Source organism: Cavia porcellus, unplaced genomic scaffold (genome assembly GCF_034190915.1).
Source record: "Cavia porcellus strain 051 isolate PalLab524CR breed Dunkin Hartley unplaced genomic scaffold, mCavPor4.1 scaffold_7, whole genome shotgun sequence".
Lineage (NCBI taxonomy): Eukaryota > Metazoa > Chordata > Mammalia > Rodentia > Caviidae > Cavia > Cavia porcellus.
The window spans coordinates 17344125-17363528 of record NW_026947490.1 but is presented as its reverse complement, the minus strand read 5'-3'; the positions used below and the strand labels follow the sequence as shown (position 1 = coordinate 17363528).

Genomic DNA, 19404 nt, shown 5'->3' with positions numbered 1-19404 from the left:
CGCCAGGGTCTCTGGGACTTGTAGTGCGGTCATCGCGTGTCGGCTTTATCCTAAAGGAGGAGCGCGGCAATGAGTAAACTTTTACATGTGGCCGCAATGGCTACTGGGAGTTGTAGTTCTTTACCCTATCCCTGACCCTCCTGTTTCCGGTGCCGTCACGGGACAGAGCGGTCGGTGACAGCCCCAAGGGCCCCCACCCCGCGCCCATGGCCGAGCCGGACCGTGAGTCGGGTACCCTGGTGGGAGGGTCGGGCCGCGCCGGGGCCTGGCTGAGGATTGAGGCCCCGGGGCCCGAGGGCAGATGCGGTAGGCGGGACCTGGAGGCTGCATGAAGGGAGTGGGATTCCGTGGGCCATTGCTAAATTGTTCATATTGCTGGGTTGGCGGGTTGGGTCGCGAGTTTTAAGGGTCCATTTAGCATGTCCGTTTGCGTTTCTAACGATCGCGTGTTTCTCGCACTTTGGTTGCCTAAAGACCCTTTTTACTAAGGATGTAAGCGGCCGCGATCCCAGTTGCTAAGGGTACCTGGTTTTAGGGGCAACTGTAGGATGCTGGGAGGGGAGGACCCCTGGTGTTTCATCCTATTCTCTCTAGTTCCTCTGCCTCTCCTAAACCCGCCATCTCCATTGCACTTCTCTCCTACGCCTGCCTCCCTGCCGAATTATCTCTCTTATCTATTCTCTTCTTGACAAACTTCTCTGCTTTGTAAACCTAACCCTCTGACACTCAAGCACTATCTTTCTAACTCCTCTTAAGTCTTCCTTCAGCCATGTCTCCCCTGATACCTCCTTCTCCAACTAAACCTTCTCGTTCTCAGCCTCTGCACCCTCACTAACCACCTCTACAGCTAGCCTTCCCCCCAAGATCCACTTTGCTCTACCCTACCCCTTTATTTTTACCACCACCTGACCCCAGTGTAACTAGGTTGGTAGGTCTTCTGGCCCCACCTGCCACTGGAACCCCTTTGTACCCTACTTAACCATTCCCCGCACTATAACCACATCTGCTCCCCCTCCTCCCCAGCCTCTGACCCTCTGGAGACCCAGGCAGGGAAGGTGCAGGAGGCTCAGGTGAGATGGGGAAAGGGTGGAGGGAAGGAGAGAGATGGACTTGCTCCTCCATCCCACATGGGCGGGAGGTGGCAGAGGGAAGAATGTTACCCCCAGACCCTCGGCCCATTCCCCTAACCCCACCTGGCACAGCTTCCTGGGGACCATCAGAGAAGTGTGCCCCTCAACCCCAGATCTGTCCTCCTAAACTTTCCTCTTTCCTTGCTCTGAGCACTTCAACCCCATTTCCTTCTCATTTGTGCTGAGCCTGGAAAAGACAGACACCAGCTTGGCTCCTGAATTCACAGGTCTCATGGACAAGTGACAAGAAAATGACCCTATAGGGTGACTGTGAAAGTAACTCAGGGCATCGTAGGAGTCAGAGCAAATTCTGTGGTTCAGAGAAGACTCCTCCTAGAGGAACCCACAGGCTGCTCTAGAAATTGGGCCGAGCTATAGATACTATGTAGTAAGTGCAGAGTGACTTGGAATTTTCTTAGAGGTCAGAAATGGTGTTCCACGAAGAGGCTTCAGCTTATGCAGAGATCTGGGGCAGGAAAGTGTGTGATACATTGCTTTGGTGGTTGGGTGACTAATGAATGAGACTCATGGCTAGTGTTGATTGCCTACTTACCCCAACCAGGAATTCTGCTAGATGCTTCTTGAGCACTGTCTCCTTTAATCTACCCAGCATGCCTGTGAGGAATAAGGCCAACCACAACTGTTTTACAGACAAGGAAATTGAGCTGTAACTTGTTCTTTGGTAGAGTAAAAGGGAAGGTTTGAGACCCATGGCACTGGGTGCATTGCCCTCTGCGCTGCAGGGAAAGGATGCTTGAAGGTGCCTGCCAGCATCTCCCACTCCCACATGCTGGGGAGGCCTCCGTTCTCCATAATGTCTCACTGTCTACCCTCTGACAAAATGCCAGCCAACCCACACTCCTCACAAGCAGGTGAGAAGCTGTGATTAGGCTAGGTGTGGTACACATGCCTGTCCCTCCAGCCCTTTGGAGGCTGAGGCAGGAGGATCATAAGTAAGTACAGAGATGAGGATGTAGCTTAGTATAAAGGCCCTCAGTTCAATCCCTAGTATTGAAAAAAAAGGGTGAGAGGGAGCTGTGATTACCCACAAAGGAACAGCAGAGCCAAGTCAAGGACATGATAGCTCCCTGTCAGTCCTTAGTGTCCCACTGGCCTGGGTCCCAGAGCATGACTATGGCCGGAGAAAAGATCTCCTGGTCAAAATGAATCTTCAATACTAAAGAAACACGAAGATATGAATTCCAGCATTGTCCGTATTAGGGCGAGTCTGGAAACAGCCCAAACGGCTGTAAAAATATGGCTTATGTGAACTTTGGTTCATCAGTACAGAGCAATACTGTATAGCTACTAAAATGAACAAGGTGGATCTGTGCTGTGTTGTTCAGTAGAAAATACAGTACCATGATTTATTTCCGTAAAAGTAATATTAATAATGAGTTTTTTATACACAGAGAACAAATCTGGAGTAACTACTGTTGCACTGTTGATAATGGTCCTCTCAGTGGGATGGGTGGGGGAAATCACAAGGCAAGTGCCTGTGTTATATGTCTATGGCCAGAGCTTTTGCAAATCTTGTGTAATCTTTAAAACTGGTAACAGTTTTTCATATGTTTGCAAGGGAGGATCTCATTCAGAAAGTCTCAGAACCGGAGTAGTGAATGACTGAGGAAGGGGCAGGCGGAGGGCCTAGCACAGGAGGCCAAGGCATAGGCAGCACTTGGCAGTGTTGCTATAGGCCAGTATGGGTCCAGCCAGCACCAGGCGTGTTCGGTAGAGGATGCTCCAGAAGTGCTGCCCTCAGAGCTGGCTGTTCAGTGGTGAATACGCACAGCCCCGTGCCTGGTACGTTGTAGAGATGTTCGTGATCAAAGGGTGAGCCTGGAGAAGCCAGAGAAGGACCTGTGGAGTGGGGGAATGCGGACAGGCTGTCATGTGGCAGCTGAGTGGACAGGACGCCCTGGCGAGCCAAGGCTGTGCCTGTGGCCGAAGGGCGAGGCAGGAGGCAGCCTGAGGGACAGTGAGGCCACATAGGAAGGGGTCAGGTGGAGCAACCTGGTCAGGTGGTCAGGTCGGGGAAAGGTGCTGAGGCCAGTCTGAGACAGGAAGGAAGGGAGAGGCCTGGGGGGTCACATGCGTGAGGTGTCAAGCCTCAGGAACCCTGGGTCTGGGGACAGCAAAGTGGCATCGTCAGTGACTAAGCAAGGCCATTGGCGCAGATGTGGCAGCTAGCCAGAGAAAGTGGGAAAGGGTAGCAGGAAGGGCCCAGGGCAGAGTCCCACAGTGCTGTAGCTGCAAGGTCCCCAGGCCTCTGGCAGGTATCTGTGGGCTGCCTTCACAAAGCAGGCTCTCAAGGCCGCTGGGGAGAGACAGTGGACTCGTTCTCCAGGAAACAGGGACGCCAGCATGTGACAAGAGTAATGCCCAGGGCTCCCTGAGCGCTGGTGCTGTGTCGGACACTTCCACTCTCTGTGCTCCGTTCTGAAAATGAGGAGCACAGGAACCTGCAGGTGAAAGTGCTCTTGAGGTCACACTCCTCAGGGGCAGCAGGGTGAGGTCTCCTCAAGGCAACCTGTCACACAGGCCGCACACTGGCCACACTGCCCTTTGCCCTTTGCTTCCCCAGCCACCTCCCAACCAGAGCCTTCCCCGCCAAATCCGGCACCTCCCACCCACTCCCCTTTCTCCCTAATCCCGCCTCTTGGGCATAGCCACCCCAACCTACCCCCTCCAGGACACAGACTCTGACCCTGAGGAAGGCGCATCCGAGGAAGGCGCATCTGGAGGAGAGGCAGAAAGTGAGTGTCTTCCTTCAGGGGCAGTGGGGGGGTGGTGCACATTTAGAACAAGGTTCTGGGGACCCCCCTTCCCTCCACCAAGAGTGATGTTCAAAGTAGGTAACTTTGTTGGATATGGCGGCCCATGCCTATCCCAGCACTTGGAAGGCTGAGGCAGGCAGATCACAAGGCTGAGGCCAGCCTGAACTACATGGCAAGTTCCTCAGGGCAGAGTGAGGAAAACTAAACAAAACAGTATGAAGTGAAGGACTTGGTGCCAGTACCAGTGCCAAGCAGGGCTAGGCCAGGCATCATTCCTTCCATGGGGGGGGGGGGCGGTCCCCATTTGGGGGGCTCTAGGAGATCCTATGCCTCTTTGTTGAATACCCACCCAGCCACTGTCTCTCCTTTCATTCAGTGAACTTCCTGAGGAACTTCTTCTCCCAGACCTTGGGCCTGGGCTCCCAGAAGGAGCGTCTGCTGGACGAGCTCACTCTGGAAGGGGTGGCCCGCTACCTGCAGAGCGAGCGCTGTAAGTCACCCTCACCTGCCACTTTCGCCCTCCTGGCCCCCCTCGATTTCACACCTGTCGCTTATGAGTAGCAAAAATATGCAGCTCTTTGCCAAAAAAGGAATGTGTGGGCCCTAAAATATAGCCGTAGGCATGGCTACACCCAGGGGCTCCCATGTTCTCCAAAGTTACAACTTCTCTGGGTTGGGGTAAAGTTAACTCCTGGCAGCTCCAAATGCAAGTTTGGAGCTACCAGCCTAGCAACTACTCCTCAAAGGCCACACCTCTTGCTCATGGTCCAGGCAAAACCATAGCGGTCAGCTCCCATGGACTAGCTGAACCAGTTTCCCCATCTCTGATTGGCCAGACCTTTGTCACATTTCTGTTGCTGAAAGAATTACTGTGCTGTTCTCCAATGAGGACAGCAGTGCCTCATGCAATGACACAGGGCCAACACACTAAGAGAAATGTGAATGTTTACAGGGCCTGCACCTCATTACAGGGCCTGCACCTCACAAGAGTTGTGCATGTGTCTGTCATGGTGATTTTTTTTTTTCTTTTTTCTTTTTTTTTTTTTTTTTTGTATTTTTGTATTTTTACCGGTACCAGGGATCGAACTCACGACCACACGCTTGCAAGGCAGGCACTTATGCCGCTGAGCTAAATCCCCAGCCTCTGTCATGGTGATTGTTAGAGGAGGCATCTCAGGTGTGCTGTGTAGGTGCCTGCTGGCCGGGTCACCATGAAATGTATATTTCTTGCTGTGAGTTGAGTCACCAAAGTCTGAGAAACCAGGCCTCAGCAGTTCTCAACAAGCACAATGGGCCTTTTGAGGATCCTGAACAGCCCTTTGTTGAGAATGTCTTTTCTGGTTTCCCCGTCCTCCAGCTGCTGCCGTCTCTCTCCTGTGAGGTCGGCTGGGCAACTGCCCACAGCCGTCCCCTTGCCTGGATGGCTAGAAGAGAATCCAGAGAGCAGCTAACAAAGTGTTCGTTCCTCCTACACCCCTTACCTGGATCCTGGGGTAGTTGGCCCCTGAGGAAATATTGTACTGATGCTGGGCAAGGTGGTACAGTCCTGTAATCCCAGCACTCTGGGCAGCTGAGGCGGGAGGACTGCAAATTCAAGCTCACCTTGGGCAACTTAGCAAGAGATATAGCTCAGCCTCAGAGGTCTGGGTTCAATCCCCCATACTACAGAAGAAAAAATAATTTGAGCCTTCACAGTTTACAGAAGTCTGCTTATTTGACCATCCCATTATAACTGTGAGGTCATTACAGCATAACCTGGGCAGAGAAAGAAACCGAGGGACAAGAAAGATTGTGACATGGGGCAGGTCAGACACCTAGCAAGCGGCAGAATTGAGATTTGTTTCCAGGTACCCTGAACACAGAGCACATACTTCTCCTTATCTCCACCCCAGCAAGTCCAGCCAGGCTGGCCGGAGGGCACCCCAGATGAAGCAAGGGCCCAACCTGTGGCAGGCCTTGACCTCTGTTGCCCTTGCCAGCCTTCCATAGACGGGGGAGCCCAACTCCTGGGGCGTTACACTTGCATCTGTCCATCAGCTGATGGGCAGATGCCAGGGCTCTGTGTGGTAGGGCGGCCTGCCAGCCATTTGTAGAGGCGACACAAGGCTATTTGTGCTGAGCTGTGTGTTTGTGAATCTATGTGAGCACATCCTCCCTGTCTTCTTTTCTGACAACTGGTACACATTGAAGCACAAAATATTTACTATGTATACAAGGAGTGTATACTCAAGAAGTTCAGTACAATTGGCTCAAAGGACACAAGTCAAACATACACTGGTGTGTAGTGTTTGCATGGTACCAGGCACCGATCTAAGCTATACGTGAATTCATTCATTCTTTCAGGAGCCTGCGAAGCCAGCACTATAATTACACTCATTCTACAGAGGAGGAAGTCAGAGCCCCAGGTAGTGATAGAAATTATAAGCTCCCCATGAAGAGGAAAGCCAAGGTTGGGCTCAGTCTCCATGCTTCTTCTCTGGGTGTGGGCTGAGGGTGGCAGATCTTTGGTCTTTGCCTGGAAATGACCAGGCTTCTGGCCACTGATAAACATTTGCTTATGGCGAAAAGGATCTTGATGAGAAAATGTGTATAATGTGCTAGAAATTGAAGGTCACCTGAGGTCAGGTCCAGAAGATGAGTGGTTGCTTTGTGACTTTGGTGGCACTAGGGACACACCCAGGGTCTTGCACTTGCTAGGCAAGTGCTCTGTCACTGAGCCACACCTCAAATTGAGAGATTTTTATACTAACCTGCATCTCTTTCTGGAGAATGTGTTTTTGTCTAGACTACTTAGGAAGAGAAACTTCTGGTCATGTGGTCGCTTCTTGAGTTTTCTTTTTCTTCTTTGCTTGTTTGTTTTTTGTTTTGGTTTTTTGAGCCAGGAGCCTAGTGTGCTCTGTAGCCCAGGTTGGCCTCGAACTCACTATAGTTTTCCTGCCTCAGCCTCCCAAGAACTCAGTGAACCACCACATCCAGCTGTTTCTTGAGTTTTCTTACATTGGTATCATTTCAAATAATGCATTCTCGGCCAGATGTGATGGCGCACACCTGTAATCCTAGCAGTTGGAGGCTAAGACAGAAAGATCCCTATGAGATCAAGCACAACCTGAACTGTACAGGGAGAACCTGTCTCAAGGAAAACAAACAAATGAGTCAGACAGTGCTTTCTGCCAGTTCATTTTTCTGCTCCAAGATTTGTGTCCCCTTCTGTAAATGAGGCCCAATAATACCATCTCCCTGAAGGTGCTCAGAGGACCCTCACCTGCCTGCCCCACACCCATTGTGATGATATTGGCTGAGCAAAGGGTATCAGATGATGACATTGCCCTTCTGTCTTCCAGGTCGCAGGGTCATCTGTTTGGTGGGAGCTGGCATCTCCACATGTAAGTTCCCCTCCCCAGCTGCCCCCAGGAATGAGGAAGCCCCCCACAAGCTAGGGAGGGCACTGTCTGTGTCCAGTCTGGGAGGAGGGTCAATGCAGTGTAGATGGGACCAGCATCCCCCAGTCACTTGTCCCCTGTGCCTCCTCCCCCAGCGGCCGGCATCCCTGACTTCCGCTCTCCAAACACCGGCCTCTATGCCAACCTGGAGAAGTACCACCTTCCCTATCCCGAGGCCATTTTTGAGATTACCTATTTCAAGGTATCTATCTGTCTGTGACAAGGGGTGTGGTGGGGGACACATCTGCTCCAACCTTCATGTCACCTGGGGCCTCGGGCCCTCTGGCACTGTCTCCTACAGAAACATCCAGAACCATTCTTTACCCTCGCCAAGGAATTGTTTCCTGGACAGTTCAAGGTGAGACCCTATTTGGCGGTGGGGCTGGGAGAGCAGGCACAAGAAGGTCCCCTCACGGGCCTGCGGACAGTTATTAGAGAGGCATCATGGACGTGGGCTCCGAGCCTGGCTGCCAGGGTTTAGCTCCTGCTCCTGCACCTCATCTTGAGACCACGAGCCTCACTTTTCCCATGGGCAACATGAAGCCAAAGTTGGTATCTGAAAGGGGTTGTTGTAAGGTGTGAATGAGTTAAAGCATCAGAGCCAGGCAGCCTGGTTGCAAATGCTAGCTCTTCACTTCCTGATCATGCAACCTTGCCAGGCCACCGTCCCCGGTTTCCTCACCTGTGGAGCGGGGGTGGAGGAAGGGGGACATTGGTCTCCCTCCCGAGGGCCTTGTGATGATTCCATGGAGAAAAACAGACACAGTGCACAGCACCGTCCCAGGCACATGGTGACAACGTGTGAATGCTCTCCGTGACCGTCAGTGTTGCCGTTACTCCCCTCCAGCCGACCGTCTGTCACTACTTCATCCGCCTGCTGAAGGAGAAAGGGCTGCTCCTGCGCTGCTACACGCAGGTAGGCCACACCTGCGAGCAGGTGCTATGGGCACCGCGGGCACGGGGCCTGGACAGGACAGGGCACCTTCTCGGAGAGACAGGACTTCATGCCTGTGAGCTCGGGGCCACCCAGGCAGGCCCAGGGTGAGGGCTCTGCGTATCAGTTCCCTGCTGTGGGACCTGTATCGACTCTCTTCCTCTCAGCCTCAGTTTCATCTGTGTAAAATAGGAGCCAGAATAGCTTCATGCCCTCAGGTTTCAGAGAGGTAGCAGTGACTCCTCAGGCCATCTCACGCACTCTGCAAAAGGACCCCATGTTAAAAAAAAAAAGAGAAAGACCCCATATCTGACAAGACACCAGTGGCATCAATTACAGTCCAGACTTGAGCCAACAAAACCAGCACACTGTGGCAGCTCCCCAGCAGTTTCCCAGCAGGGGGATATTGTTTCTTGTCATAATTTCTTGTCAATGAGGAACCTGGCAGTGGTTGTGCCACAGGCCATATGGCTTGTGTCAGGGTAGGTGGCCAAAGGTGGCTCACACCAGGGGCTGGGAATTTAGCTCAGCGGCATAAGCGCCTGCCTTGCGAGTGTGTGGTCACGAGTTCAATCCCTGGTAAGGGTTTAAAAAAAAAAAAAGATGGCTCACACCAGCGGCTTCTGAACCAGGCCTGAGACTCCCAGAGTCTCACACCCCAGCAGGAGAATGTTGGTGCGTCTGTCCTTGTTCCAGCCATACATGCCTAGTGACAGGATGTGCCAGGGCTGTATGCACATGTGCCATCAGTCTGGCCCCCAAAGCCCACTTTGTGCAGTGGAGAGTGGAAGGGGTGTTCCTAACCCTGTTCTCTTCAGGCTCATCGGGTACCTGCAACCTCAGAAGCTGCCAGCAGGGGGAGGATGTGTCCTTTCTAGATCCAGTTTTGTGACATTGGGCAGTCCCTGCAGGGAGCGGCTGTGATGACAGTGGAGAGGGGACTGTCACCTTCCAGGAGCCACCCAAGCACAGGACACACCTGACCCAGGGAGCCAGCTTTACTCACAGGCCAAGGCTCAGCTGTGATAGTACAGCTCCTGCAAGGCCAAGTGGTTTCCCTGCATGATGCTGTGTTCTTCCCTTGTCAGCCTCTGTGAGGACAAATGTTCGCTCTTGGTCCAACCCAGCACCAGACCCTGCCAGCAGTACACAGAGCAGACATCCCTGCCTTCCTAGAGCTGACATTCATGTGGGAGGTGACAAGGATAAGATATGGAAAAGCCACACACATAGCATGCCACATAAGGACAGGTGTCTGCAGCACAATTACACAGAGAAGAATCAAGGCCATGTGCATCAGGTGGCCAAGAAGGCCTCACTAAGAAGGGGACTCTTAAGCAAAAACCTTAGAAGCAAGGGAAGCACCCTTGAAGCTATGGGGGGAAACGTGTTCCAGGTGACAGGAAGAACCAGTGCAAAGGTCCTGAGGTGACACTGTATATGTCACATTCAGAGAATCCCAAGAAGCCAGGTGTGGTGGCACACAGCTGTAATCCCCGTACTGGAGAGGCTACATTGTGAGTTCAAGCAACATGAGCTACATAGCCAGACCTTGTCTCAGAAAACTAAAACCAAACAGAGGCTGAATCTCTCTGAGTGAGCACTGAAGAGAGCTGGAAGACAGGGAGCGGAGCCACAGTCAGGGAGGTGCTGGGGTGGAGCTGCTGGACCCTGTGAGTTGGCTGGGGAGGACTTTGTCCTTTGAGCAGCTGGAGGCAGGGAGCTCTCTGGGTGGGAGAGGGGTGCAGCCTTACTCAGGCGAACACAGGCTCCCTCTGGCTGCCAGTGGGGACAGACCAAGAGGGAGGGGAGGGTGGCAGGGACAGGCTGCAGGCTGCCCTGGGGCTCAGAGGGGAGGAGAGGAGGCTGCAGAGGTGAAGTGGGCAGCTCCTGGATCTTCAGTGACGACAGCCATGGGATTTCCTGGTGGATTGCAGTGGCAAGGAAGAAGGCGGCCAGCCAAGCACCTGCTGTCCTTTCCCGAGAGGGTGGATGTGCAGGTGTCGGGCAGGAGGGAATGAGAAGCTGAGACACCTACACGGACAGGGAGGCTGCTGGAACAGGGCTTGAGCCGGAGCTCAGAGGTCCCCACTGCAGTAGCAGTGGGTGCTTGTGTGCTCATTGGCCAGGATGAGAAACTGAGGCCTTGCAACCAGCACCCAGAAGGGCCACTCTGCCGGCTTATTGACAGCTCTCTCTCTTTTTTTTTTGTCTTTTTGAGACAGGGTCTCGCTGTGCAGTTCAGGCTGGCCTTGAGCTCACTTTGTAGCTTAGGCTCGTCTTGAACTCGCAACGATCCTCCTGCCTCAGCCTCCCGAGTGCTGAGATTACAGGTGTGAGCCACCACACTCAGCTTCTGACAGCTCTCTTGAAGGCAAAACACCCCAGCACTTGAAGCCAAGTGTGGAACCACAACCTGTAATTCCAGCACTTGGGAGGCTGAAGTAGGAAGATCATGAGTTCAAGGCCAGCCTGGGCAACATATCAAGGCTCTGTCTCAAAAAGAGCCAAAACAAAATAAAAAAACTTGATCTTTAACCAGAGAGCACAAGACCAGAAAGTCAACATGGAGATGTTGGTCAGTCTGAAATATGCAGACATTTACTCTGTAACTACAGTTTAAAATCCTTTTTTAATTGTCAATACTCACGTTGGGTAAATACACTGCCAGGGTGCCAGGTTGGTCTCAAGCTCCATGGCTCAAGAAGTCCTCCTGCCTCAGTCTTCCAAATTCTAGGACTCCAGGTGCTCTGGCACCCAACTTCCCACCTATAATATTTAACACATTAATTGATCACATAGAGTTTTGTTTTGGTTTGGTTCTGTCTTTTTGAGTCAGGGTATTACTGTAGAGTTCAGGCTGGTCTTGAGCTCACTTTGTAACCCAGGCTGGTCTTGAACTTACAATGGTCTTCATACCTCAGCCCTCTGGTGTGGGGTAAGCACTAGGATTCGAACCCAGGACCTTCATGCTGAGCTGTATCCCTAACCATTATTATTTATTTTTTTAAAGTTTTTAAGGGTCTCCCTATTTGCCAGCCTTCTCTCAGAGTACAGGGATTACAGGCATGTGGCATGATGCCTGCTTTGCTGTTCTTCAGCCATAGAGTGTACTTACACTGGATTCCTACAGTGTCACTGGGCACTACAATCTTTTTGTTTTGGTACTGGGGATTGAACCAGGGTCTGCCCATGGTAAGCTGAACCTCTGCGCCCCCACCCCCACCCCGCTCCCTTCTTTTTTTTTTTTTTATTTGAGACAGGATGTCACCATGTTGTCCAAGCTGGTCATAAACTCCTGGGTTCAAGTGATTCTCCTGCCTCTGCCTCCAGAGTCTAGGACCCAGGATTGTAGGCACAACCTGCACCCAGCCAGGCAATACAATCTTCTAGGACCACTATCACATATGTGGCCCACAATTGACCAAAACATTATCAGGTGGCACGTAACCATGATGCATACTTTTATCTTGTGTGGCTATAGTATTACTCCAAAGGGAACATAAGAAACAGGTCACAGCAGTGGCCTCTGGGGAGGAGAGCTGGCCAGTAGAGATTGTACAAAAAGTAGTTCCTTGCTAGGCATAGTGGCGTACACCTGTAATTCCATCTGGGAAGACTGAGATGGGAAGATCTCTGTGAGTTCAAGGCCAGTCTGGGCTACATAGCAAGACCCTGTCTCAAAAACCCAACCCCCCAAAAAAATAAGTGGTTTCTTACTGAAAGGGTTCAATCCCTGGTTTTGTAAAAAAAAAAAGAAAGAAAAATAAGAATATGGGTTAAAATGTCATCTGTGAAACAGATTCTAATAAGACTTCTGACTGCTAAGTCAGAAAATACCATAATTAGAACCAAGTGAGAGCTGGGTGTGGTGACACATGCCTGTAATCCTGACACTCAGGAGGCTGAGAGAAGACAATCACTGTGAACTCTGGGCCAGCCTGAACTACATAGTGAGACCTTGTCTCCAAAAGCAACCAAAGAGAAAAGCAGAGAAGTCCCCCTGATTCATTTATTTCCGTTACTGTGGGACCAGTGTGTGCAGGTTTGGGTACCGCACAGGAACATCATGACCCAGGGCTCCATTTGCCGCTGAGACACTGTAGATTTGTACACTCCTTTCATCCAATTTCTGGCAGTAAGGTGCCTGACTCTCCAGCAAAACAATTCTGAAAAACAGAAGTGGCCTCAATTGACAGAAAAATGCCGTTGTAGCTGGAGGTGGCAGCAGGACTGGCCTCAGCCATGTGAGTTGGGGCCAGCCTTTACACAGCCCTGACCATTGACATTTCAGTGGCCCCACTGGGCGACAGGACAGTTTTCAGACACATGGACACATCTGCCACCACTCCCTTTCCCCATCCGTCCTTTCTCCCCAGTGCCAACAATGCCCCCTGCTCCCCTGCCCATGGCTCCTGCCCCAACTGGGGCCCGGATAGGGGTGGGAGTGTTTGGTTCTAACCCGCTTCCCTCCTTGCCAGAACATCGACACCCTGGAGCGCGTGGCCGGCCTGGAGCCTGAGGACCTGGTGGAGGCCCACGGCACCTTCTACACGTCACACTGTACCAGCCCGCTCTGCCGGCACGAGTACACGCTGGACTGGATAAAAGGTGAGACCAAGGTTGCACGCTCGTGTGGTGGCCACCGCTTTGTCCTGCTTAACTCTGAGGTGTTTTTTCCTAGGGGCTTGGACTTAACTAAGGGCCTTCATACTAAGCTACATCCCCAGACTTTTTTTTTTTTTTTGAATTTCTGAAACAGAATCTTATTAAGTTACTAAGTTGCCCAAGCTGGGCTCAAATTTGTGACTGTCCTGCCTCAGCCTCCCTGAATGTGGGATTACAGATGTGCCCCACCATACTTGGTTCTCTGGCTTTTTAATAGGTATTAACAGCTTCCAGATGCGAGGTGGTTACGATGCACACACGCACGCATACCAGCTCTCAGCCAGGTTGCCACGCGTATGAGCATTGCACCAAATTCCACCACACACAGTGGCAGGCCTGAATGCACGCTGAGGTCATAAGACCCTAGTTTTGTGTCCCCTTTTGAATGCCTGACCCCATCTTACAGCCAAGGCCTACAGAAGCAAATGAGCCCCACTCTGGGAAGCAGAGCACTGCCCATAGGGCTCTGAGATCAGGGAAACCTGAGTGCCAGCCCCTTGCAACGTGTGGCTATTGGCCCCCTGAATGTAGCATCTGCTGGGTGTGGTGACACACACCTGCAATCTCAGCTACTTAGAAGCCTGAGGCAGGAGGATCACAAATTTGAGGCCACCCTGGGCAATTTAGCAAGGCTCTGTGTCAAAATAAAAAAGGTCTGCCATTGCTCCCTGCATCAGTCCCCAGTACTAGAGAGAGAAAGGAAGGAAGGAAGGAAGGAAGGAAGGAAGGAAGGAAGGAAGGAAGGAAGGAAGGAAGGAAGGAAGGAGAAAGGAAGGGAAGGGAAAGAACTAATGTGACTGAGGAACAGGTTTGGGGGTCATTACCAGAGATTGAAGCCAGGGCCTTCACACTGTTACAGCCTCACATCTCTTCTTTTTTGAGACAGGGTCTCACTATGTTGCCCTGGCTGGGCTCCAGCTTGGGATCCTCCTGCCTCGGTCTCCCTAAGTGGTGGAATTACATGTGTACCACTGTACCTGGATTTTTTTTCTTCTTCTTTTTTTTGTACTGGGGATCGAACTCACGACCTTGCGCTTGCCAGGCAGGTGTTTATGCTAGTGAGCTAAATTCCAGCCCCAGCTTATCTTCTTAGATTTGTACTCATTTAAATTGTACAAGTCCTATGTGGCTTTGGCTGCCACACTGAACAACATAGGCACAATCTGGGGCATGAAGTTCACCACAGGCCTGGTTAGGGACTTGGGCTGGGGCTGGAGTGAGGACTATAGACAAAGGTTGCTGGAGTCGTCGTCCATGTCCATGTAAGGACAAAGTGTCCTGGAGAAACAATCAGCCAGTCTTACGCCTTGAGAGCCTGCTCCTGATAGCACTGTGTGTGAGAAACCCCGTCTCACCCCCAGAGCCCTCTCTGACCCTCTTTATGCTGACTGAACAAAGCCTCTGGTGTCCACATGAGTTCAGGACAGTGGTGGCATCTGTAGAGGGGGCCGGGGAGGGTGGCCTTTCTGACAGAATGCCAGCCGACTGCCCTGGGCTGAGGATTCATGAACAACCCAACTGCACACAGCTGGGGTGACATACAATGGCCATCACCCCATTACGTCCTTCAGTGGTGTCACTCACACCACCCACAAGATAGCCCACTGTGCGTATGGAAGTTCCCTAAATGGCTGTGTTAGACACAGTGCTCCGTAGACGCAGGCTGAAAAGAATGAGAGGATGGCTGGACTCCTGTGTTCCAGCTCTGTCCACTTCCAAGCTCCCTTATCCATTAACAGTGAGGGAGGCAACTGTCAAAGAATGGGGGTGGGAAGCAACTGCCCTCAAGGTTCTGTCCCCATCCCAGGACCAGCTGCATATCCTCTCTTCCTTGCTGCCACCAGGCCTGGCAATCACCAGGCCTCTCTGCTTCTCGGGACCCGCAGGAAGAGTTTCACTCCCAGGGCCCTGAGGTGGGAGTTGGGAACCCAGGTGCACCTGTTCTGAGCAAAAAGCTGCTTCTTTGGGGCCTGGGGGTTTAGCTCAGCGGCATAAGCGCCTGCCTTGCAAGCAGACAGTCATGAGTTCGATCGCCGGTACCGATAAAAAATGAAAAAAAAAGACAAAAAATAAAATAAAATAAAATAACTGTTGGGCTGGGGATTTAGCTCAGTTGCTCAAGTGCCTGGCTGGCAAGTGCAAGGTCCTGAGTTCCATCCCTGGTACCAAAAAAGAAAAAACCTCTTGATTCTATATTAAAATAACTGTAAGCTGGGTGTTGTAGCAAACGCCTGTAATCCCAGCACTGAGAAGGCTGAGGCAAGAGGATCTTTACGAGTTCAAGATCAGCCTGGACTACAAAGTAAATTCAAGGCCAGCTTGAACTTCATAGTAAGACTTTGTCTCAAAAAGATAAATAAATAAAATAATTGTAGCCAGGCATGATGGAGAATGTCTGTAATCCCAGCACTCAGGAGACTGAGGCAGGAGGATCACAAGTTCAAGGCCAGTCTGAACAACATAGCAACACTGTCTCCAAGTAAAAATAGAAAGTTCTGGGAATGTAGGTCCATGCAGAGGCCCTAGGTTCACACCCCACAACCCCCGGAAAGGAGGAAGGGAACAAGGCAATACCCAAGAGACTCCCCCAGTGGCTGGGTATTGGTGCTGGCAGTAGAAGAAGGGCAGGAGGGGAAGGAAGGACAGGAGGGGACTGCAGCCGTAGCCCAGTCTCACAACTCTCTTTCCCCTTGCCCATGCCAGAGAAGCTCTTCTCAGATGTGACCCCCAAGTGCGAGAAATGTCAGAGCGTGGTAAAGCCTGGTGAGCCTCGGGGTCAGGGAGCAGCCTGGTGGATCTGGGCCTTGTCCCCTCCTCTGTGCCTTCCCACAGCCACACTCCCACCTTCCCCACCTCTGCCCCCTGACGGGTGCACCGACTATCCTGGGGAGAGAGGGTCCTGTCTCTCTGGCTGGCCCCTCTCTGTCTCCATGACACTGTCTCCTCTGGCTCTGGGTCCATCTGTCCTGTCTGTCACCGCCTCCACCTCAGACATCATCTTTTTTGGTGAGAACCTTCCAGCGAGGTTCTTCTCCTACATGCAGTCAGTAAGTACCCCACCTTGAGCCACTCATGCCCCACTCAAGGCCCGCCCTGTGGGAGGTCGCGCCCCGCCTCTGTGGGGGCTGGGCAGAGGTGTAGGCTCTCGCTGGTGCTACCCCACAGGACTTCCGGAAGGTGGACCTCCTCATCATCATGGGCACCTCCCTGCAAGTGCAGCCCTTTGCCTCTCTCATTGGCAAGTAGGTTGGGCTCAGGCCTGGGGGGCAGCTGGGGACCAGGGGGCCAGAACACATCCCAATCCACAGCTCACCATCCCCAGGGCACCGCTGTCCACCCCACGCCTGCTCATCAACAAGGAGAAGGCGGGCCAGGTGAGTCACCTGGGCAACTGCCCCCACCTGCCCCCTTACCCTCTCTGTCCTCCCGCTGGCTTCCTTGGGGTTGAGACTGTGAGCCAGGGACAGGCCCCAGAGAGCTCCCAGATGGGAAGCAGCGGCCTTTAGACTCTCCAGTGTAGACCTTGGGATTCAAGAATAAGATGGGCAGGTTCTTGGCCAGCCTGACTCCACAGACCTCTGGGTCATTTAGGACCCTTTTGAACAAATGACAGGATTCCAGCTTAAACCTGCTGAAGCCTGGTGTCATGTTCCCTAGGACCATAAAACCATGGCAGGGGACACAAGGCATCTCAGTGCAGTGGCCTCTGCCCCCTTTCTCCTGGCTATCAGTGGGTGGCCCCCCTCCCAGGCAGTGTTCTCTGCTAAAGCTACAAGGAGAAGCCCCCTGAGAGGGGAGTCCCCTGACAGGGAAATGGGGCCCAGATGCCAGGTAGGCAGTCATTCCATGGGCCACACACTGTTTCCTTTGACAGTCATCCCCTGATAACAGAAGAGACCAGTTCCTCAGTCCCTTCAGATACATAAATCCAAGCATGCTTAAGTCGCTAACGTGAAGCAAAGTATGTGCCTATAACCACACACATCTGCCCATGTATTTTATTTTATTTTTTTTATTTTTTTTATTTTTTGTCTTTCTCATTTTTATCAGTACCAGGGATCGAACTCACGACCGCACACTTGCAAGGCAGGTGCTTATGCCGCTGAGCTAAATCCCCATCCCCTACCCATATATTTTAAATCCTCTGTTCACCACTATCATACCCACTACGGTGTCAATGCTACATAGATAACTGTTGTACTGTACTGTTTAGGGAATAAGAAAAAAAAGGTGCAGCTGGGCTAGCCCAGGGGCCTTGAATTCAAAGCTATCCTTCTGCCTCAGCCTCCCAAGAGCAAGGATTACAGGTGTGCGCCACCATCCCTGACTTGGATTATAAATTTGAGTCTAGCCTGGGCAATTTAATGAGACCTTATCTCAAAAAAAAAAAAAAAAATGCAGGGCATTGGTGGTACTATGCTTATGGTGATACCCTGTCTCAAAAATCAAAAATCAATGAATCAATCAAAAAGATTGGAGCTGGGGATTTAGCTCAGTGGCATAAGCACCTGCCTTACAAGCAGGCGGTCGTGAGTTCGATCCCTGGTACCGATAAAAATGAAAAAGACCAAAAAAAAAAAAAATTTTCAAAAAAGATTAGCAGTGTAGCTCAAGTATAAAGACAAGGTTGAATCCTCAGTACTGAAAAAATAAACAAGTATATATGTTAAATACAGACACCATTTTTAAAAAATTTTTTTGGAAATAATATCTCACTATGTAAATTCAGGCTGACCTCAAACTTGTGGAGATCTTCCTGCCTTAGCCTCCTGAGTGCTTGGATTACAGATACGGTTGTGTACATTTGTAATCCCAGCATTTGGGAGGCTGAGCAGGAAGACCACCATGAATTCGAGGCCAGGCTGAGCTACATACTAAGCTCAAGTGCTAAGTTGAGCTACAGTGAGATCCTGTCTCTAAAGAAAAAAAAAAAAAATTATTCTGTCTCACTGTTTGAATCTGCAGGCGCAGAACCAGTGATATGGAAAGCCTGCTTATATGATAAGTTTTAACTTACTGACGCCACTATCCTATGGGGGGTGGGGGTCCATGAATATCTGCATTATACAGATAAGGAAACTGAGGCACAGAGGGGCCTAGCAGGGACCAGAGTGAAGTCACAAAGCTGGGATATAGAGTCAGGCCACCTGGCTTTGGGCCAGTGCTCTTAGCTGTCCCCTCCCCTGCAGACGGACCCCTTCCTAGGAATGATGATGGGCCTTGGAGGAGGCATGGACTTTGACTCCAAGAAGGCCTACAGGTAAGGCTGGCCTGGGCTGGGCTGCAGCTGGAAGGGCGAGGTGGGGGATCCCAAGCTCTGACTCTTCTGCCCACTCCACAGGGACGTAGCCTGGCTGGGTGACTGTGACCAGGGCTGCCTGGCCCTCGCTGACCTCCTTGGATGGAAGGTGAAAAGTTGGGTGACCCTAGCCCACCCTGAGCCCTGCCTATGGGACTCAGCCCCTCCCTGCAGTCTGTGACCTCTGACTTGTGCGTACTTTGCCTCTGCAGAAGGAGCTGGAAGACCTAGTCCGAAAGGAGCACGCCAGCATAGATGCCCAGTCGGGGTCCAGCACTTCCAACCCCAGCACTACAACCTCCCCCAGGAAGTCTCCGCCTCCTGCCAAGGCAGACGCCAGGACCACAGAGGGGGAGAAGCCCCAGTGACAGCCCACCTCCCCAGCAGGACACCTAGCTGCTCTGGGACGGCAGAGCCCCAACCCATACCAGCCCCCCTAACCTGGAGTCCTTGTCTGAAGAGCTCAGTCCATCCCTTCAGGCTCTAAACCACTCTCTCCTGAAACTGGGGCCCCAGCTGCTCCACACTGGACCCCAGCAAGTCTCTAACATCCCCTAGGGGCCAAGGCCTGAGCAGCCTGTCTCTAACAGCCCCGGTCTCTAACCATCCCAGAGGTAAGAAGCTACCTCCCTTAATCTCTAACTGCTCCCAGGGACACCCTAAAACTCCTGTCACAGGACAAGGGGTTGAGGGCCCCCTACTCTCTCTACTGTCCCAAGGGCCTGTGGCCAAGTGGACTAAATCTAACCTACCCCATATGGGGTGTTGGCCCGCAAAGTACAACACCCCATGGGTGTGGGGAGCATTCTGAGCCTGAAGGTCTTCCAAGGCTCTGCCACCATCACCCCAGATGGGTGCTGGGCCCCTTTCCCTTGGGACCTACTTCCCACGTGGGGTGGGCAGAAGACATTGCTTATTGGAGATAAATTAAAAACAAAAAACCAACTAACCCTTGGCGGTGTGGCCTCTCTGTTCTTTTCTCCGGGCATCTGAGGAGGGAGGGGCTGAGGTCCTGGGCCATCGAGAAGCAGACCATCTCCAGGGTCCTAGGTGCTGAGAGGGGCACCCCAGGTAGTTCTTGGCCCTGGGCTCCCAGCCTTGAGGCCTGAGCCCCGGAAAGAGGGAGGAAGATTCTTTTCAGATGCCCCAGCCCCGC

The 19404-nt window shown here is 52.1% G+C and overlaps 1 protein-coding gene and 1 long non-coding RNA gene across 5 annotated transcripts; one reads left to right on the top strand and one right to left on the bottom strand.

Moving 5' to 3' along the window:
* The first annotated feature begins 51 nt into the window (after positions 1-51).
* On the top strand, positions 52-19197 carry Sirt2 (sirtuin 2). 4 transcript variants are annotated; one of them, XM_003467251.5, is made up of 16 exons: positions 79-222; positions 1024-1070; positions 3823-3886; positions 4284-4397; positions 7249-7290; positions 7443-7549; positions 7649-7705; positions 8195-8263; positions 12763-12892; positions 15653-15712; positions 15941-15996; positions 16115-16191; positions 16272-16323; positions 18139-18209; positions 18291-18357; positions 18461-19197. In XM_003467251.5, exons 1-16 carry the CDS (start codon positions 207-209, stop codon positions 18614-18616), a joined length of 1185 nt encoding a protein of 394 aa, XP_003467299.1. In that variant the 5' UTR covers positions 79-206; the 3' UTR covers positions 18617-19197. The 4 variants fall into 4 exon arrangements, with proteins under 4 accessions (XP_013005358.1, XP_003467299.1, XP_013005359.1 ...); XM_013149905.2 differs by having other exon boundaries at positions 165-222; positions 3800-3886; XM_013149904.3 differs by lacking the exon at positions 1024-1070 and having other exon boundaries at positions 52-222.
* LOC134476849 (uncharacterized) lies at positions 887-19393 on the bottom strand. The gene is made up of 4 exons (XR_010048626.1): positions 19199-19393; positions 10932-11050; positions 8030-8543; positions 887-7903 (listed from the first exon to the last, which is right to left on the bottom strand). It is a non-coding gene; the product is annotated as an uncharacterized LOC134476849 (long non-coding RNA).
* Between the last annotated feature and the right edge of the window lie 11 nt (positions 19394-19404).

What these genes read in the sequence shown, in the direction of transcription:
- Sirt2 (XM_003467251.5), top strand. An exon ending in CTACCTGCAGAGCGAGCGCT is followed by an intron (nt 4,398 to 7,248) that starts GTAAGTCACCCT and finishes TCTGTCTTCCAG; the next exon opens with GTCGCAGGGTCATCTGTTTG. An exon ending in TTGAGATTACCTATTTCAAG is followed by an intron (nt 7,550 to 7,648) that starts GTATCTATCTGT and finishes TGTCTCCTACAG; the next exon opens with AAACATCCAGAACCATTCTT.